Consider the following 12,811-nt stretch of genomic DNA (forward strand, 5'->3'; position numbering starts at 1 on the left):
TCCAGACACTGCATTATAAAGGGATGCAGGGGAGGTTGCATGATTGCTTTAAAAACCTCATGAAATATGACGAGTAGTAGCACTGTCTTGATAAGCCAATACAGTTCACTTTGACTTCTACAAAACTGATGACGATTGTTTTAATTTCTGGCATTCATGTTTCAGTGACTTGTATCTATTAATTTTTAATAATCAAAAATAAAATTGCCTTTGAAGTAATTGGAATCAACCCACAGCCTGAACTCAGTCTAGCTCTGAAACAATGGGAAACGAGGACCCTCTGCACCTGCCTACTGAGACAACAACTAAATGAAGAATAGTTTGACTCATTGTTTCTAAAGTACAATTTCTCCAAGGCAACTCTTGCTCAATCATTGTAATTTAATTTGATATACATTGCATTTAACACAATACATTTACCTGTCTTAACTACATTTTTCAGGACATGCAATCTCGCAGCCATTCCGTTCTAACTCAGCTTTAAAATGACACGTTTCTGAAGTATTATTTAAGCATGTCAGTAATTTATACTCATACTTCATCTTTGCCAGACAGGAATCTACATACGGATGATACAGGAGTTAATAAAAGGCCATTACAAGATTTCACAGACTGACCTTACTGCAAGGAGCAATCCAGTAAGCCATCGAAAGGAATGGCAGCCCTACTGCAACAGCAAGAACAACCAGAAACTTCACTGCCATGGTCTGCTGCCGTAAACCTGACAAATTCTCGTACCAGATTGAGAGAAGTTGCTGCTGGCAGTTTGGATGTGCTACAAACTGTAACAAAGAAAAAGAGCACAAAGATAATGTTGCTATCAGAGTATCTTTCATTAAAATAACATCTATATGAAGTGTATTAAGAATGTCGGAACAGCAACAACTTATATTCAAAGCAGCATTAACAAGGGTATAAGAAAAAGTTTTTTGGTGAGCATAATCTCCCAGCATGAAGGCATGTTGTTATCAGCAACAATAAATCCTTTAATTTAAAAAAAATATTATTTTCTTGAGACTGTGTTCCATCACAAGCTATTAATTTCCATCTAAGGGTAATTAAACATAAACTTTATCTGGGCAAACTCTAGTTGTTTCTGACATCTATAATTTTCATGTTACTACTTCAGAAATTCCAAAACTTTAGGTCTTTCTGTTCTGCAAAGGATGCTATACAGTCTTCAGTTACGAAAGAAAGAATATGCCATATTTTCACATGCTAACATGGAAAAACATGGAAAATGTTTTTTCAGCTGGCATAAGAATACAGCTATCACTTTTGCAGAAAATCAGCTGAGGAATATTTGTAACTTGGTTCTGGAATCTTTTGGACAAATTCTGCAAAAATGAGAAGTTTGGCCAATAACCCTCTTTTCTTTCAAAACCTCTGGAAAATATAAGAAGCATCTCACAAAGGTATATATTAATAAACATTGGATTCTTGTGCACCATAAATTTTTAAGTCTAGACCCGGAAATGCAATTAAAAATTTAACTGAACCTAGTATTTTTATTTTCTAGACTAGTTCTCTACATTTAAAGGATGACTGGCTGAAGGTGCAAGAAATGTCTTTATTTGGGCAAGAGACAGTGTTGGAAGAAAGTTCACAGTCAAGGATGGATTAAGACTCAAATGTTACAAAGGACAAGCTCAATGTGATATTTTCTCTTCAAAAGTTGTTTTAGCTCTCTTTAGTGACCACAGCTTGACAAGTGTTTGACAAGTGTCCATATGCTGGTAGATGCTCTTCAGTCAAAATGATTTTCAATCAAAATGGCCGAAGTGTTCATTTAAGTGTCATAGGCTATGAAAACATAAACATTTAATAATAGCACAATTTAATACCACTACCATGACATGTCTGTTTGATCAACATAATTGCTTACTTTTTTAACTTCATACTTAATGGCGAGTTTTAAGCGGCTAAGGCTGGGGCGACCACGTTCTCCATTATTATGGCTCATCTCTACATCACCATTCAGAATAGCTTCCACTTCTTCTGTATTTCTGCACAAATCAAGGAGTCCCACTACAAAATCCTTGCATTGCATAGACAATTTCTTGTAATCGTTCTAGAAAAGAAAAGAAGAAAGACGATAACTCACTGTTTAGATCTAACGCAAGAGAAAGAGTTCTACATCCCAGCTACACTTGTGAGCATCAATAGTTTGTTTGCATCTTGTTCTGTTTTTGTCTGGTAGATTGACAGCACTTTGTTAACAGACACCTACTTCCCCTGAATGTTCAAAGAGTAGGGTTTGTCTCACCTTGGTTACCTTGGACATCTACATTATCTATTTTTATACACGAGTTACTTCTCTAGACTTCCTTTAGAGACAATTGAAAGTAAAAAGAACACTTTCAGAAATACTGTATGACATATTTTAGTGACTATTTCAAGTTGAGATAAATAGCACAGGAAATATTCTTCTATTCGCTGTCACAGAATTATAGATAACTACTTCACATGTAGAAAGTTACACTGTAGAGATCTCAATTGGATGAGTATCCTACAGAGAACTCATCTACACAACTTCCCAACCTTCTTGAGAATTACATAAGTATATTGAATTTTCTTACGCCTTGAATTATTCTTGTAAATCTTATCTTTCTCATTTTCCAAAATCTCTTTTAGCTTACAAACACAAGACTTGATTGCTGTTTTCCAGCAACTGTGTCAGCAGCACTACACATAGCATGGTGATACCACATCTCTAACTTCAACTCAGTGCTCTCTAGCTCAAATACCTCACGACAGACTTCGCAGTGTGAGCCAAAATGTTGCTCTACAGCTGCAGGTTCAGTTGCTTATTGCTTTAACTACCGAATATTCTTCTCAGTCACTGTTTTCCAAAAGGCATAAGTCAAAACAGGAAAAGATATTTTGATCACTGCAATCCACAGTTTGTTAGCCACTCCTTACTTGCAGCTGTGTTTGGGTCATAAAAGATTAATATAGCTAGAGAGATAGGAAGTTAGATGGATATAGATATGTATCTATAGCTAAAAAATGTACAGATATATTGCCCCTGGCCTACATCTTACAAGAGATTTACTCATACATGTGTTGACAACTTCTGCTGGTTTTGTGATCTCTGCTACATTTGATGTCTTAAAAAGATGAAATTACTGTAGAATTTTTCCCCCAAAAAAGAATGAAAATAACTCCAACCACCCCACACCATACAGGACTGCTCATGGACTCTCTATTTCATGTTCAATGTAACTTTCTATGATTGCTTTTATTACAGTAACACGTTTCTCCCTCTTCTGGTCTGTTCTGCATAGCATTCCCCCTTCTCCCACTCTTAGTCTCTGTTTAGTTCCCTCTTTTTAATTACTTCCTTCATACTAACTGCCATCTAACGCACACCCTAGAAGAGAAACCATTATTTTGAGTACACAGAACATCCTAATTTATTTGCCGAGGGTGTATTTCATGCATGTTTGTGCTTTATTACCCACAACACCACAATACCAGTTTATTACTTGGATATATTAAAGGACTGCATCCAAGTTTTACATTTCACTTTACTTAGATGGATGCAAACATTCACAGACAAATAGTTACAGACACTATTGTACGTCTACATAAAACTGTCAGTGATTTATTTTTTTTAATAATGTAATGTAAGCAAGATAGCTCAGATCTGTCATTAAAGAGAAAGGAACTTTAATGTCATTTCTCTACAAAGACAACAGAAGCGAAATACTAAAACTAACCATTTCATGACATGCTGTATATTTTATTATTGTATTATTCTTTTTCCCTCTCTTCAGGAGAATAACAATAGAGATTAACCAAAATTCTGACTTCTTCGCACTACAGAAAGACATTTTTTGGGAGTAATGTATCACCTTCCGTTTGGCTTTCATTTTTGCAGCAGCAGCTAAGATAAGACTCAGCATTCAATCATTTTAATACATAAATGTCCTCTTCAGAATTAAAGCAAAAGTAGCCATTTGAGATTTACAGACAGAGCAAAAACATAGAGTCAGCCTATGTACGTTTAGGTACCGTGAACTGTTACAAACTGGTATTTGACCCCTGAACATCAAATGAAAAAAGGAGTATTTTGCAACAAATTTAGGACAATATAATTTGGCCTTCATAAATAACTATTTCAAAATATTGTACTAGATTTTTAATCCATTGGTATGCGCATATTTTCTGGTAGGAGACAAATATATACCTACACACTCAGACACTCTTCATCAGTATTTTCCAGCTCTGGTGACCGAGACGTGACATGGATTTTCAAAACAGTGTGTGAGGATACCAGTACTCCATGGTGGAGTCCAATGCCCTTGGGCAGTCTCAAAACAAAAGTCACATCTGATGATTTATTCTAATGAAGAATATGATTTTTTCTGAGTGTACTCCTATTTACCAAAATGAATACTGAATGAGAACTTTAAAAAATAGTCAGATACCCTATTCACACTTTGCAGAATTATCCCTTCTTTAATTCGGTTAGTACACGATATCACGTATTTACACCCAGTAAATTCACCCAGAAACTCCATCAGTTTATTTTCTCATTTGCAAATGCAATGAAGCAGCTTCCCCTCCTGTGAAATACCACTGCAGCTGTGATCCGTGGTGGTAGCTGAGCCGAAATCTCCTCGGCGGTCAGGTTACAGCAAATGAGGTGTGGGGAATCATGTGGTGCCCGGCATCACCGCCTCCGGCCCAGCCCCGGCACAGGGCGGCTGTGAGACAGCGCAGTCAGATGAAGGCAATGCACCTCTCTGCTCCAGCTCACAGCCTGCTGTCTTGAAACCTATTCCCTTAGGAAGAATTCATCCTCTTAGGGAAGGTTATGGAGGACAGATGGGATGATAATGTCTCAAACTGCTACAGGAATATTTGTCAGAGTCTGAAGGCAGGGAAGGTTGCTCTAGCCGGGGAACTTCGTTTCTAAGAAATCAAGTGTGTTCACTTGCAGAGACTACTGCATGAGTTGCCTTTTGCCCCTTGTCTCCTCGGTCCGTTTAAATGTGCAGTGACACCAGAAAATGATTAATACACTCTTCTTGCCGCCTCAGTGTCTCCGTGTCACACGTGCATAGAAACTTACCCCTCCCCCCTAAGTCTCACATGTCTCTTACCATTACTGTGAGCCAAGGGAACGTGGAAATTTGTTTGGCTTAACTTATTTTTGAAAATGGCCACAGGCACATGGATAACTCCACAAGTTCTCCTTTACTGCAAATTGTAAACTTAATGAATGAAAAAAGCGGTCCTGGGAGACTGGAGAAGGCAGTTAGCAATTAAACTACAGTTGGAGGCTCTAAAAAGAATCAGCCCTTAATTCTGAACTAAAGTATGCACGTGCTTTATTTTATGTATGTGACAGACATGTTCAGGGCTCCTCAGCAATTTAGGAAAAGACAAATTTTGCCACACCAAGGATGAGGGGGCAGCGTTGGCTGCTCCCACCCAGCAAAAGGAAGGTGATGGTTTGGGGTGAGTGCTGTGGGGGGTGAGGAACCAGGGGAACAAAAAGCTGGTGGCAGAGGAATGAGAGGAGAGGTGGGGGTGACAGTGGCTGCTGCTGAGAGGGGGCACCAGCCCTTTGTGGCAGGAGCAGCCGCAGACTGTCTTGGTGCCCCAGGTAAGGGAGCAAGCAGGCCATGGTCACTCTGAAAACCTCAGCTGACCATGTGAGCAGGAGAGCATGGCCAGGAGAGCATCACCACAGCCGTTTCTCCCAGAAGAAAGGGGCCTCCTCCACATGGCCTCCTGTGCCCAGTCACAGGCTCCTGATGTCCCCCAGACTGTGCCCGGGATGAAAATGCTCTCAGGGCACAGGCTGACATCCCACAGATGAGATGGAGCAGTGCTCCAGACCACGTCCTGGCCCTGCTTAGCGAAGTGTAGAGGCCAAGACCAGAAACATAGGTACTGCTGTATGAGGAGTTAGGATTTCGAAGTCCCTTACGAATGTAAGTGGGACCTACATGTTGGATTTAAGCATCTCAGTAGATAGATAAACACATTATTCCCCTTACAAAGGTGGCCCCTACCCCTTCTGTGCCTCAGTTCTTCTCTAAAAGGTGACGTTAGCTTTTCTCTGAGAGAGCTGACAATACCCATAATGAAGACTGGGACCTGATTTCTGTAATGAGGCTGCATAAATGAAAACAAACAGGAAATCAGACTTTGAGATGATAAACGGAACTTTCCTTCTCATCAGAAAAGCAAACTCAGACGACCTTATTAGGGGCATTAACTTAAAACAAACAGTAACATATCTACGTTTATTTTAAAAATACGTTTTTTTCACTCCATCACATTAAACAATAAAACTGTCTGTCACCATTATAGCTGCAGAGGACTTTGTACTTAATGCAAATTTTATCCATTTTGAACAGCACTGGCCACAGCTGTCCCTCTCAAAACTCCAGGCCACATCTCTGCAGGACAACATTTGTCAGATATCATCTGCGTCCTTATGAACATAGTAGAGATATTTCCTCTAGGGTGGGAAAATGATTTAGACGACAGAAAATACAAGCTCTATCCCCCAAAATAAAAATATTCTATATAATATCAAACCTTGTAAAGCTGCACACTTAACTATGACATACAAAGCTAAATTAAATGGCTACATTAAATCCTGAACACCTCGGAATTACTCAGGAAGCCTGAATTAGTTATTTGATTGCTAGAGAAATATTCCTACGCTGTGCTTGACACATCTGTCCAGCCAATCTTCCTTCAGAAGTCATCTTCTACTTCTGGTTTTACTCCTAATAAAGAATTATCCTCCAAAACGCTTATGAAAACAGTACCTGCAACGAAATGCAACAGGCATGTAATGCTAGATAACACTGCTACAGAGGACTGAAGGAAGTAAAGTAGTTTATTCCAGAGAACAGCAGTTTCCACTGATTATGGCATTTCCTGTTTTGCATGAATCACAGTTTCATGGTCAGTGTTATCTCTGATGGTGTAAGACAGGAGAGAGAAGTCATTTAGAAGTTAGTAATGAAGCAACCAGCATCACAATTCAGCATCATCCCTTTCCATCGCCTCTGAGGAAGACGTGGGAGTCGTCTGTGCCGCTGGTTGCTGTAGGTACCCACTAGGAAGCTCCCCTGCAACAATACCCCATCAGCACTGTAAGATAGGTGACTTTTGAAACAGTGTATTACCAGAAAGTTCAATTTTCATTCAGGCAAGGTTTTAAATGCTTTAAACGGGCTCAGGCAAACCCTAAGTGGAGCTAAAGATTTACCATGTCCAGGTAATCTATTCACTAAAAATATACTTGTTTTGATTACGCTAACACGTGCAACACATTTTCATGAAAACCACATTTTTATGCAGGGACTGGATGATTTTATGCAGTATCTGGATAATTATAGCAAACTTCTGAAATAAAGTAAGGGCAACAATTTTTAGATAAATTGCTGCAAGCAGGGACATGAGCTTGCAGGAGCAGAAACCAGCCCAGACTCAGTAAAGAAAACAGCATCCATTTCCTGCAGCTTGTACACACAACCTTTGTACTGCCTGCTATGGACCTAAGCCAGGTATTTCTCAGTCAAGCCCCCAGCCTGTCTAGATATTGTACATGTTATCACTTATCAATAGTGTAAATGTTAACTCTCGTCAATGCTCGTATAAATGTATTCCTTTGCCTTTCATATTTATCCAGAACTCACCAGGTGAATTTAGTACCTACAAAAATGTTCCCAAAAGACCTTATGTTGCCAGCCGCCTGCTCTTGGTGAAACCTTAAATTAAGAGAGAGCAACATTTCCATGTTGCCTTGTGCTTCTGCACCTCATTATTCCCACTCACCTTCACTGTATTCTACAGAGTACGTACGTCCCAGCAGAGCTTGGCTGATTAACACTCGGCAATATGGAGCTGCTCTGCCTCTTGTCCAGCCTCCTGTTTCTGCTGAGGGACAGTACCTCAAAATCTCCGTTGTAATTCTTTACGCAACACTACCCTAGAGGTAGACGTCTACTTTTAGAGAAGGCAACGGAAGCAAAAGAGGAACTGAAAAAACAAGTCACTTAGGGATGAGCCAGCTCATGCCGAGGAAGGACCTCCTCATGGCTCTTCAGGGCAGGCTGCAGAAGCGTGTTTTCTGAACCAGCCCACCCTTTCTCACCCATGTGCTCCATTCCCTGCCCTGGTGGCACCAGGGACAAATACCGCACTCCCAGTTCATCTTGCCACTTAGGAACTGCAGCATACATTTGAAGGACGCTTCTTGCTGACAGTTCCAGATGATGATTTTATTTATCTTTATAGTAATCTTAGCTTGTGTCGCTCCAACTGTGGTAAACGGAGCTATACAGTGCCTACAAATCAGACAACAATCTCAACATAGCCATGAACTTAACAGGCAGCATTTATGGTGTATGAAAAATGTTTTTCTGTTCTGTTCTAAATTTACTCCCCTTTAAGTTAATCAAGTCCTTTTGTTCACATCTTCAGCAGCTGCTAAAGAGAAAGAAACAAGAGTATGTGGTTTAAATACTCTTCTCTGAACTGTACATGAAAGCAGTGAATGAAAACTCAGTCCACTGAGGTCCTAAGGATTTCTGCCAGGGACTTCATGAGGCAGACTTTCATCCTCTGCTGTAAGCTGAAATGCTCTTCCCAGAATTTGGTCTTATTGATATAAACTAAAAATTCTCCTCTGCTCCCATTCCAGCTGTTTAGCTGCTCTTTTTAAGAGCCCCTTGCACATTCCCTCTCCAAGAAATATTTCAGCTTCTTACAACAGATTGGTACCACAAAGGTACACCCACGAGAATGAGTCAGGAGTAATTAATTCAGAACTGCAGCAACTCAGCTCAGGTTGGCTGAGCAGAGATGGGTTCACGGCCTTGAGAACTGTACCACTGCTTGGAAGATTAGCATTAAATATTGATCATGGCAACTTCAAACTCTTCCTAACACAATGTTGGAAATGATTCTCTTACTTCTTTGGAGGGGGTTTGACCTCCTGCTAGTGAAGTCTAGATATCTTACTCTGTCACAGCAGTATCATACGCAAGCATCTGCTTTCAACAGGGTCCCATAAGGTAAAACCAGTCCAAGTGATTTTAGGTAACCTAAGTCATAATTAACACTGCCTATGTTTGTACAAGGCCTGACTTTGCATTTACGGAGAGCAATAAGCTTACATTCTTTCTGTCTTAACACAAATAAACTATGATAAATATTTTTGTAGGTTGCGCACCATTGTATCTACATAATAAAAAAAACCCCAAAGATCATTCATGCTTCAAGGATCTAAGGGGCCTTGAATCCTTGGATCTCGACTATTTCATTATTTTTTCTTCAAAATCATGCATTTTTGTAACATTAAAAATTATATATAACACTGAAAAAGTCTTTAACTTCACAGAGTTCACATATAAGTAGGTACCAATAAGTCAAAAAGAGGAAGAGGTCAGTAGAAACACCAAAGACAAGCATCACATAAAAGAAGGACAAGAGGGACATTATTTAGAGTTCTTTTAGTAAATAACTGTAAAACACTGTGAGAAGTGAGAAAGCTTTCAGTCCAACTACGAGCAAATAATGAGAATGTATGAGGGTTTAGCAGAACCATGCAACTTGTCTTGTGTAAGTGACCAAACTGTCCTACTAGAGTCTCCTCTTTCCCCTGTCCTAAGCCAGCTTCAATCCTGGGTTTGAAGGGACTCCCTTACTATCCTGCCTGACAGGGAGTGGAAAATTAGTTCTTCGGCACCTTCTACATAAGCAGCATGAATTACCATCAGCACAGAGCACTAAGACATTCACAAAGATTTAAATCTCCCATTCATTAGACAATTATACATTTTCCCACGTTATTCTGCTGACCTGTGAAGATGATGCTGATCTATCACCGTCCAAGAAATGGATAAAAACCTTTGATTGAACTTTGCAATTCTGTGTCTGTCAGAATCGGTATCCCTCTACTCACCTTAAACTCTTTTTCAATGTTGGCAAGCACAGCCAACTCATTGCTGAGCTCTAAGGCAGTCATTACAGGGTCTTCACTGGACAAAGACAGATAAGCAGGGCTGGCCAGACCTTTGTAGGCATTGATTCTAGACCTAGAATGGCTGAAAGAGTCATGCTTTTGTTTCTGATTGCATTCACTGCACTTGCAGAAATAGTCATGTGGCCTATCGATCCGAGCTCCTTTTCTCAGCAGAGTGTGGACAATCTCATATTCATGGCAGTGAGCGGCCAGAATGATTGGTGTGACATCATGGGAAAACCGTGTGCCATCTTCATCGTATGCATAGAAATCATCATGCTGGAGCTCCGACTGGCTAGGACTCAAGGCAAGCCTCTTGCCTTCGGCAAATGCAGGATGGTTTAGGATGGCTTCCACTATCCGAACGTAACCTTTGCTAATAGCCAAAAGCAAGGCATCCCCAACCCGAGACAGGTTCTCCTTCTTTAGCAGAAGTTCTGTGATCTCCAGGTGCTCATTGGCAACTGCCAGCTGCAAGGCGTTCTGCCCCATATAGTCCACACAGTTCACATTGAGTGAGGGACATTCTTCCAGCATTTTGCGAATAACTGGAATATTTCCATATTCTGCTGCATCCAAAAAGCGCTCCTCCTCAAGAGAAAGACTTGTGGAGTGGTCATTAAACATATACGCTGGCCCTCGACTGGCCTGCCTCCTCCCCTTCTCCCGGAGAATGGTCTGTCGTCGTAGCGCTAGTCTATTCTCGTTACCTCGGCTGTGTGGAAATAGAGAAATTATTAGTTCTACTGTATGCAAGGGCAAATCCATTTTAAATGATAATTAATAAAAATACTTTAATGATCTATCTGCTGCATATTTTAATGCACTTAGCAACCACTGTCGCTACACAGCCCCAGAATCAGTAGCCAGCAACCTTCTATTTCAACAAGGAGAAAAAGACTTAGTCAATCATCATTTAAGACCATGCCTTTTTCCCTGTTTTGTCCTCCACAACTTTTGCATAATATTTAGTGAAGGTGGATTGTGCGTCATGTGAAATAGGTAGAGTAACAGTTTAAAAGGTAAGGTTCTTTCTCAGGTTTATACAGAAACCCCTTTCTGCTTTTCCGGCACTCTTCTGTCCAAACTTCTCATCATCATTTGGTATCCCACACATCCCTCTGATGTGTACGGTCACTTCACAAAACGGTCACTTGAAAAACCTGATCGCCTTCTACGAGAAAGTAACCTGCTCGGTTGATGAGGGGCAAGCAGTGGGCATTGTCTACCTGTATTTCTCCAAGGCTTTCAACATGGTTTCCCACAGTCTGCTCCTAGAGAAAGTGATGCATTATGGTCCAGATAAGCGGTCTGTGCGGTGGGTGGGGAACAGGCTGACAGGCCACCCCCAGAGGGTGGTGGTAAAGAGCTCCTTTTCAAACTGGCAACCTGTCACAAGTGGGCTCCCCCACGGATCGATCCTGGGCCCAATGCTGTTTAATATACGGATAAGTGATCCAGATGATGGGATCAAGTGTATCCTGATGAAGTTTGCCGATGACACCAAACTGGGCAGGGAAGTTGGCACTTTGGAAAAGAGAGACACCCTGCAGGTAGACCTGGGTAGGCTGGAAGAGTGGGCTAACAAGAAACTTATGAAGTGCAACAAGGACAACTGTAAGGTCTTGCACTTGGGAAAACATAGTCCAGAAGTGCAGCACAGGCTGGGATCTATCTGGCTGGGGAGCAGCTCTGTGGAAAGGGACCTGGGGGTCCTGGTGGACAGCAAGCTCAATATGAGTGAATATGAGTGCTGCAGCAAAGAAAGCAAACAGGATGCTGGGTTGCATCAACAAGAGAGATAAAGTCATCATCCCACTCTACTCAGTGCTTGTCAGACCACACCTGGAATACTGGGTTCAGTTTTGGTCCCCGCTATACAAAAAAGATGTGGACAGGCTGGAGAGGGTCCCGAGCAGGGCCACAAATGTGATCAAAGGACTGGGAAGCCTGCCATGACACAAGGCTGAGAGAAGTGGGTTTGTTCAGCCTTGAGAAAAGAAGGCTTAGGGGAGACGTTATCACCATGTTCCAGTATTTAAAGGGTCGCTACAAAGAAGATGGAGACTCCCCTTTTTACAAGGAGTCACATGGACAAGACAAGTACAAGTTACTGGGTACAAGATCGGTACGAGTTATTCCTGGGGAGACTCCAACTGGACACAAGAGGAAATTTTTTCACAATGAGAACAATCAGCCATTGGAATAGTGTCCCCAGGGAAGTGGTGGATTCCCCATCATTGGACACTTTTGAGATTCAGCTGGACACGGTGCTGGGCCATCTTGTCTAGACTGTGCTTTTGCCAAGAAAGGTTGGATAAGATGATCCTTGAGGTCCCTTCCACCCTGGTATTCTACGATTCTATGATTCACAAAAAAAGTGCTTCCTATTTTACTCTAGAAAAGAAGAAAGCATTAGAACATTTTTACACGCTAAAATTCCACTTTCTGGTTACACAAATATTTTCAACAGAAAACATTCAGCTAAGTTTGAGAATTGCTGCAAGAGTGAAACTATGTTTTCTCCAGATGAATGTACTACTTTCTGACGCTTTGCTAGATCTAGCAGATATTTTGAAGGACTTCACTGGAACAAGTGAGTATCAAAACAAAGAACATCAGATGTCAAGTTCATTGTTTAAATACATATTTTGAGTATAAAGATGACCTGGAGAATAGCGATGACATGCAATGACTACCTCAGTCCAGAGACAGCCATGAGGACAGTGAGGATAGCCCACGTCTGCTCAGCTGGTAGGAGGAGTCCCAGTGACACCACATGAGCCTAGATGCCCTCAGGTGGCCCTT

The 12,811-nt window shown here is 41.1% G+C and overlaps 1 protein-coding gene across 1 annotated transcript in view; it reads right to left on the bottom strand.

The window, feature by feature from the left end:
- TRPC6 (transient receptor potential cation channel subfamily C member 6) overlaps window positions 1-12,811 on the bottom strand; it is a 104,799-nt gene that overhangs the window by 28,298 nt on the left and 63,690 nt on the right. The window contains exons 2-4 of the mRNA XM_054187774.1: window positions 9,944-10,718; window positions 1,886-2,071; window positions 618-782 (exon numbers count right to left, since the gene is read on the bottom strand). Of these exons, the coding sequence (XP_054043749.1) occupies window positions 618-782; window positions 1,886-2,071; window positions 9,944-10,718 (1,126 nt within the window). The remainder of the gene's footprint in view (window positions 1-617; window positions 783-1,885; window positions 2,072-9,943; window positions 10,719-12,811) is intronic.

Source organism: Rissa tridactyla, chromosome 1, assembly GCF_028500815.1.
Source record: "Rissa tridactyla isolate bRisTri1 chromosome 1, bRisTri1.patW.cur.20221130, whole genome shotgun sequence".
In the NCBI taxonomy this organism is placed as follows: Eukaryota; Metazoa; Chordata; class Aves; order Charadriiformes; family Laridae; genus Rissa; species Rissa tridactyla.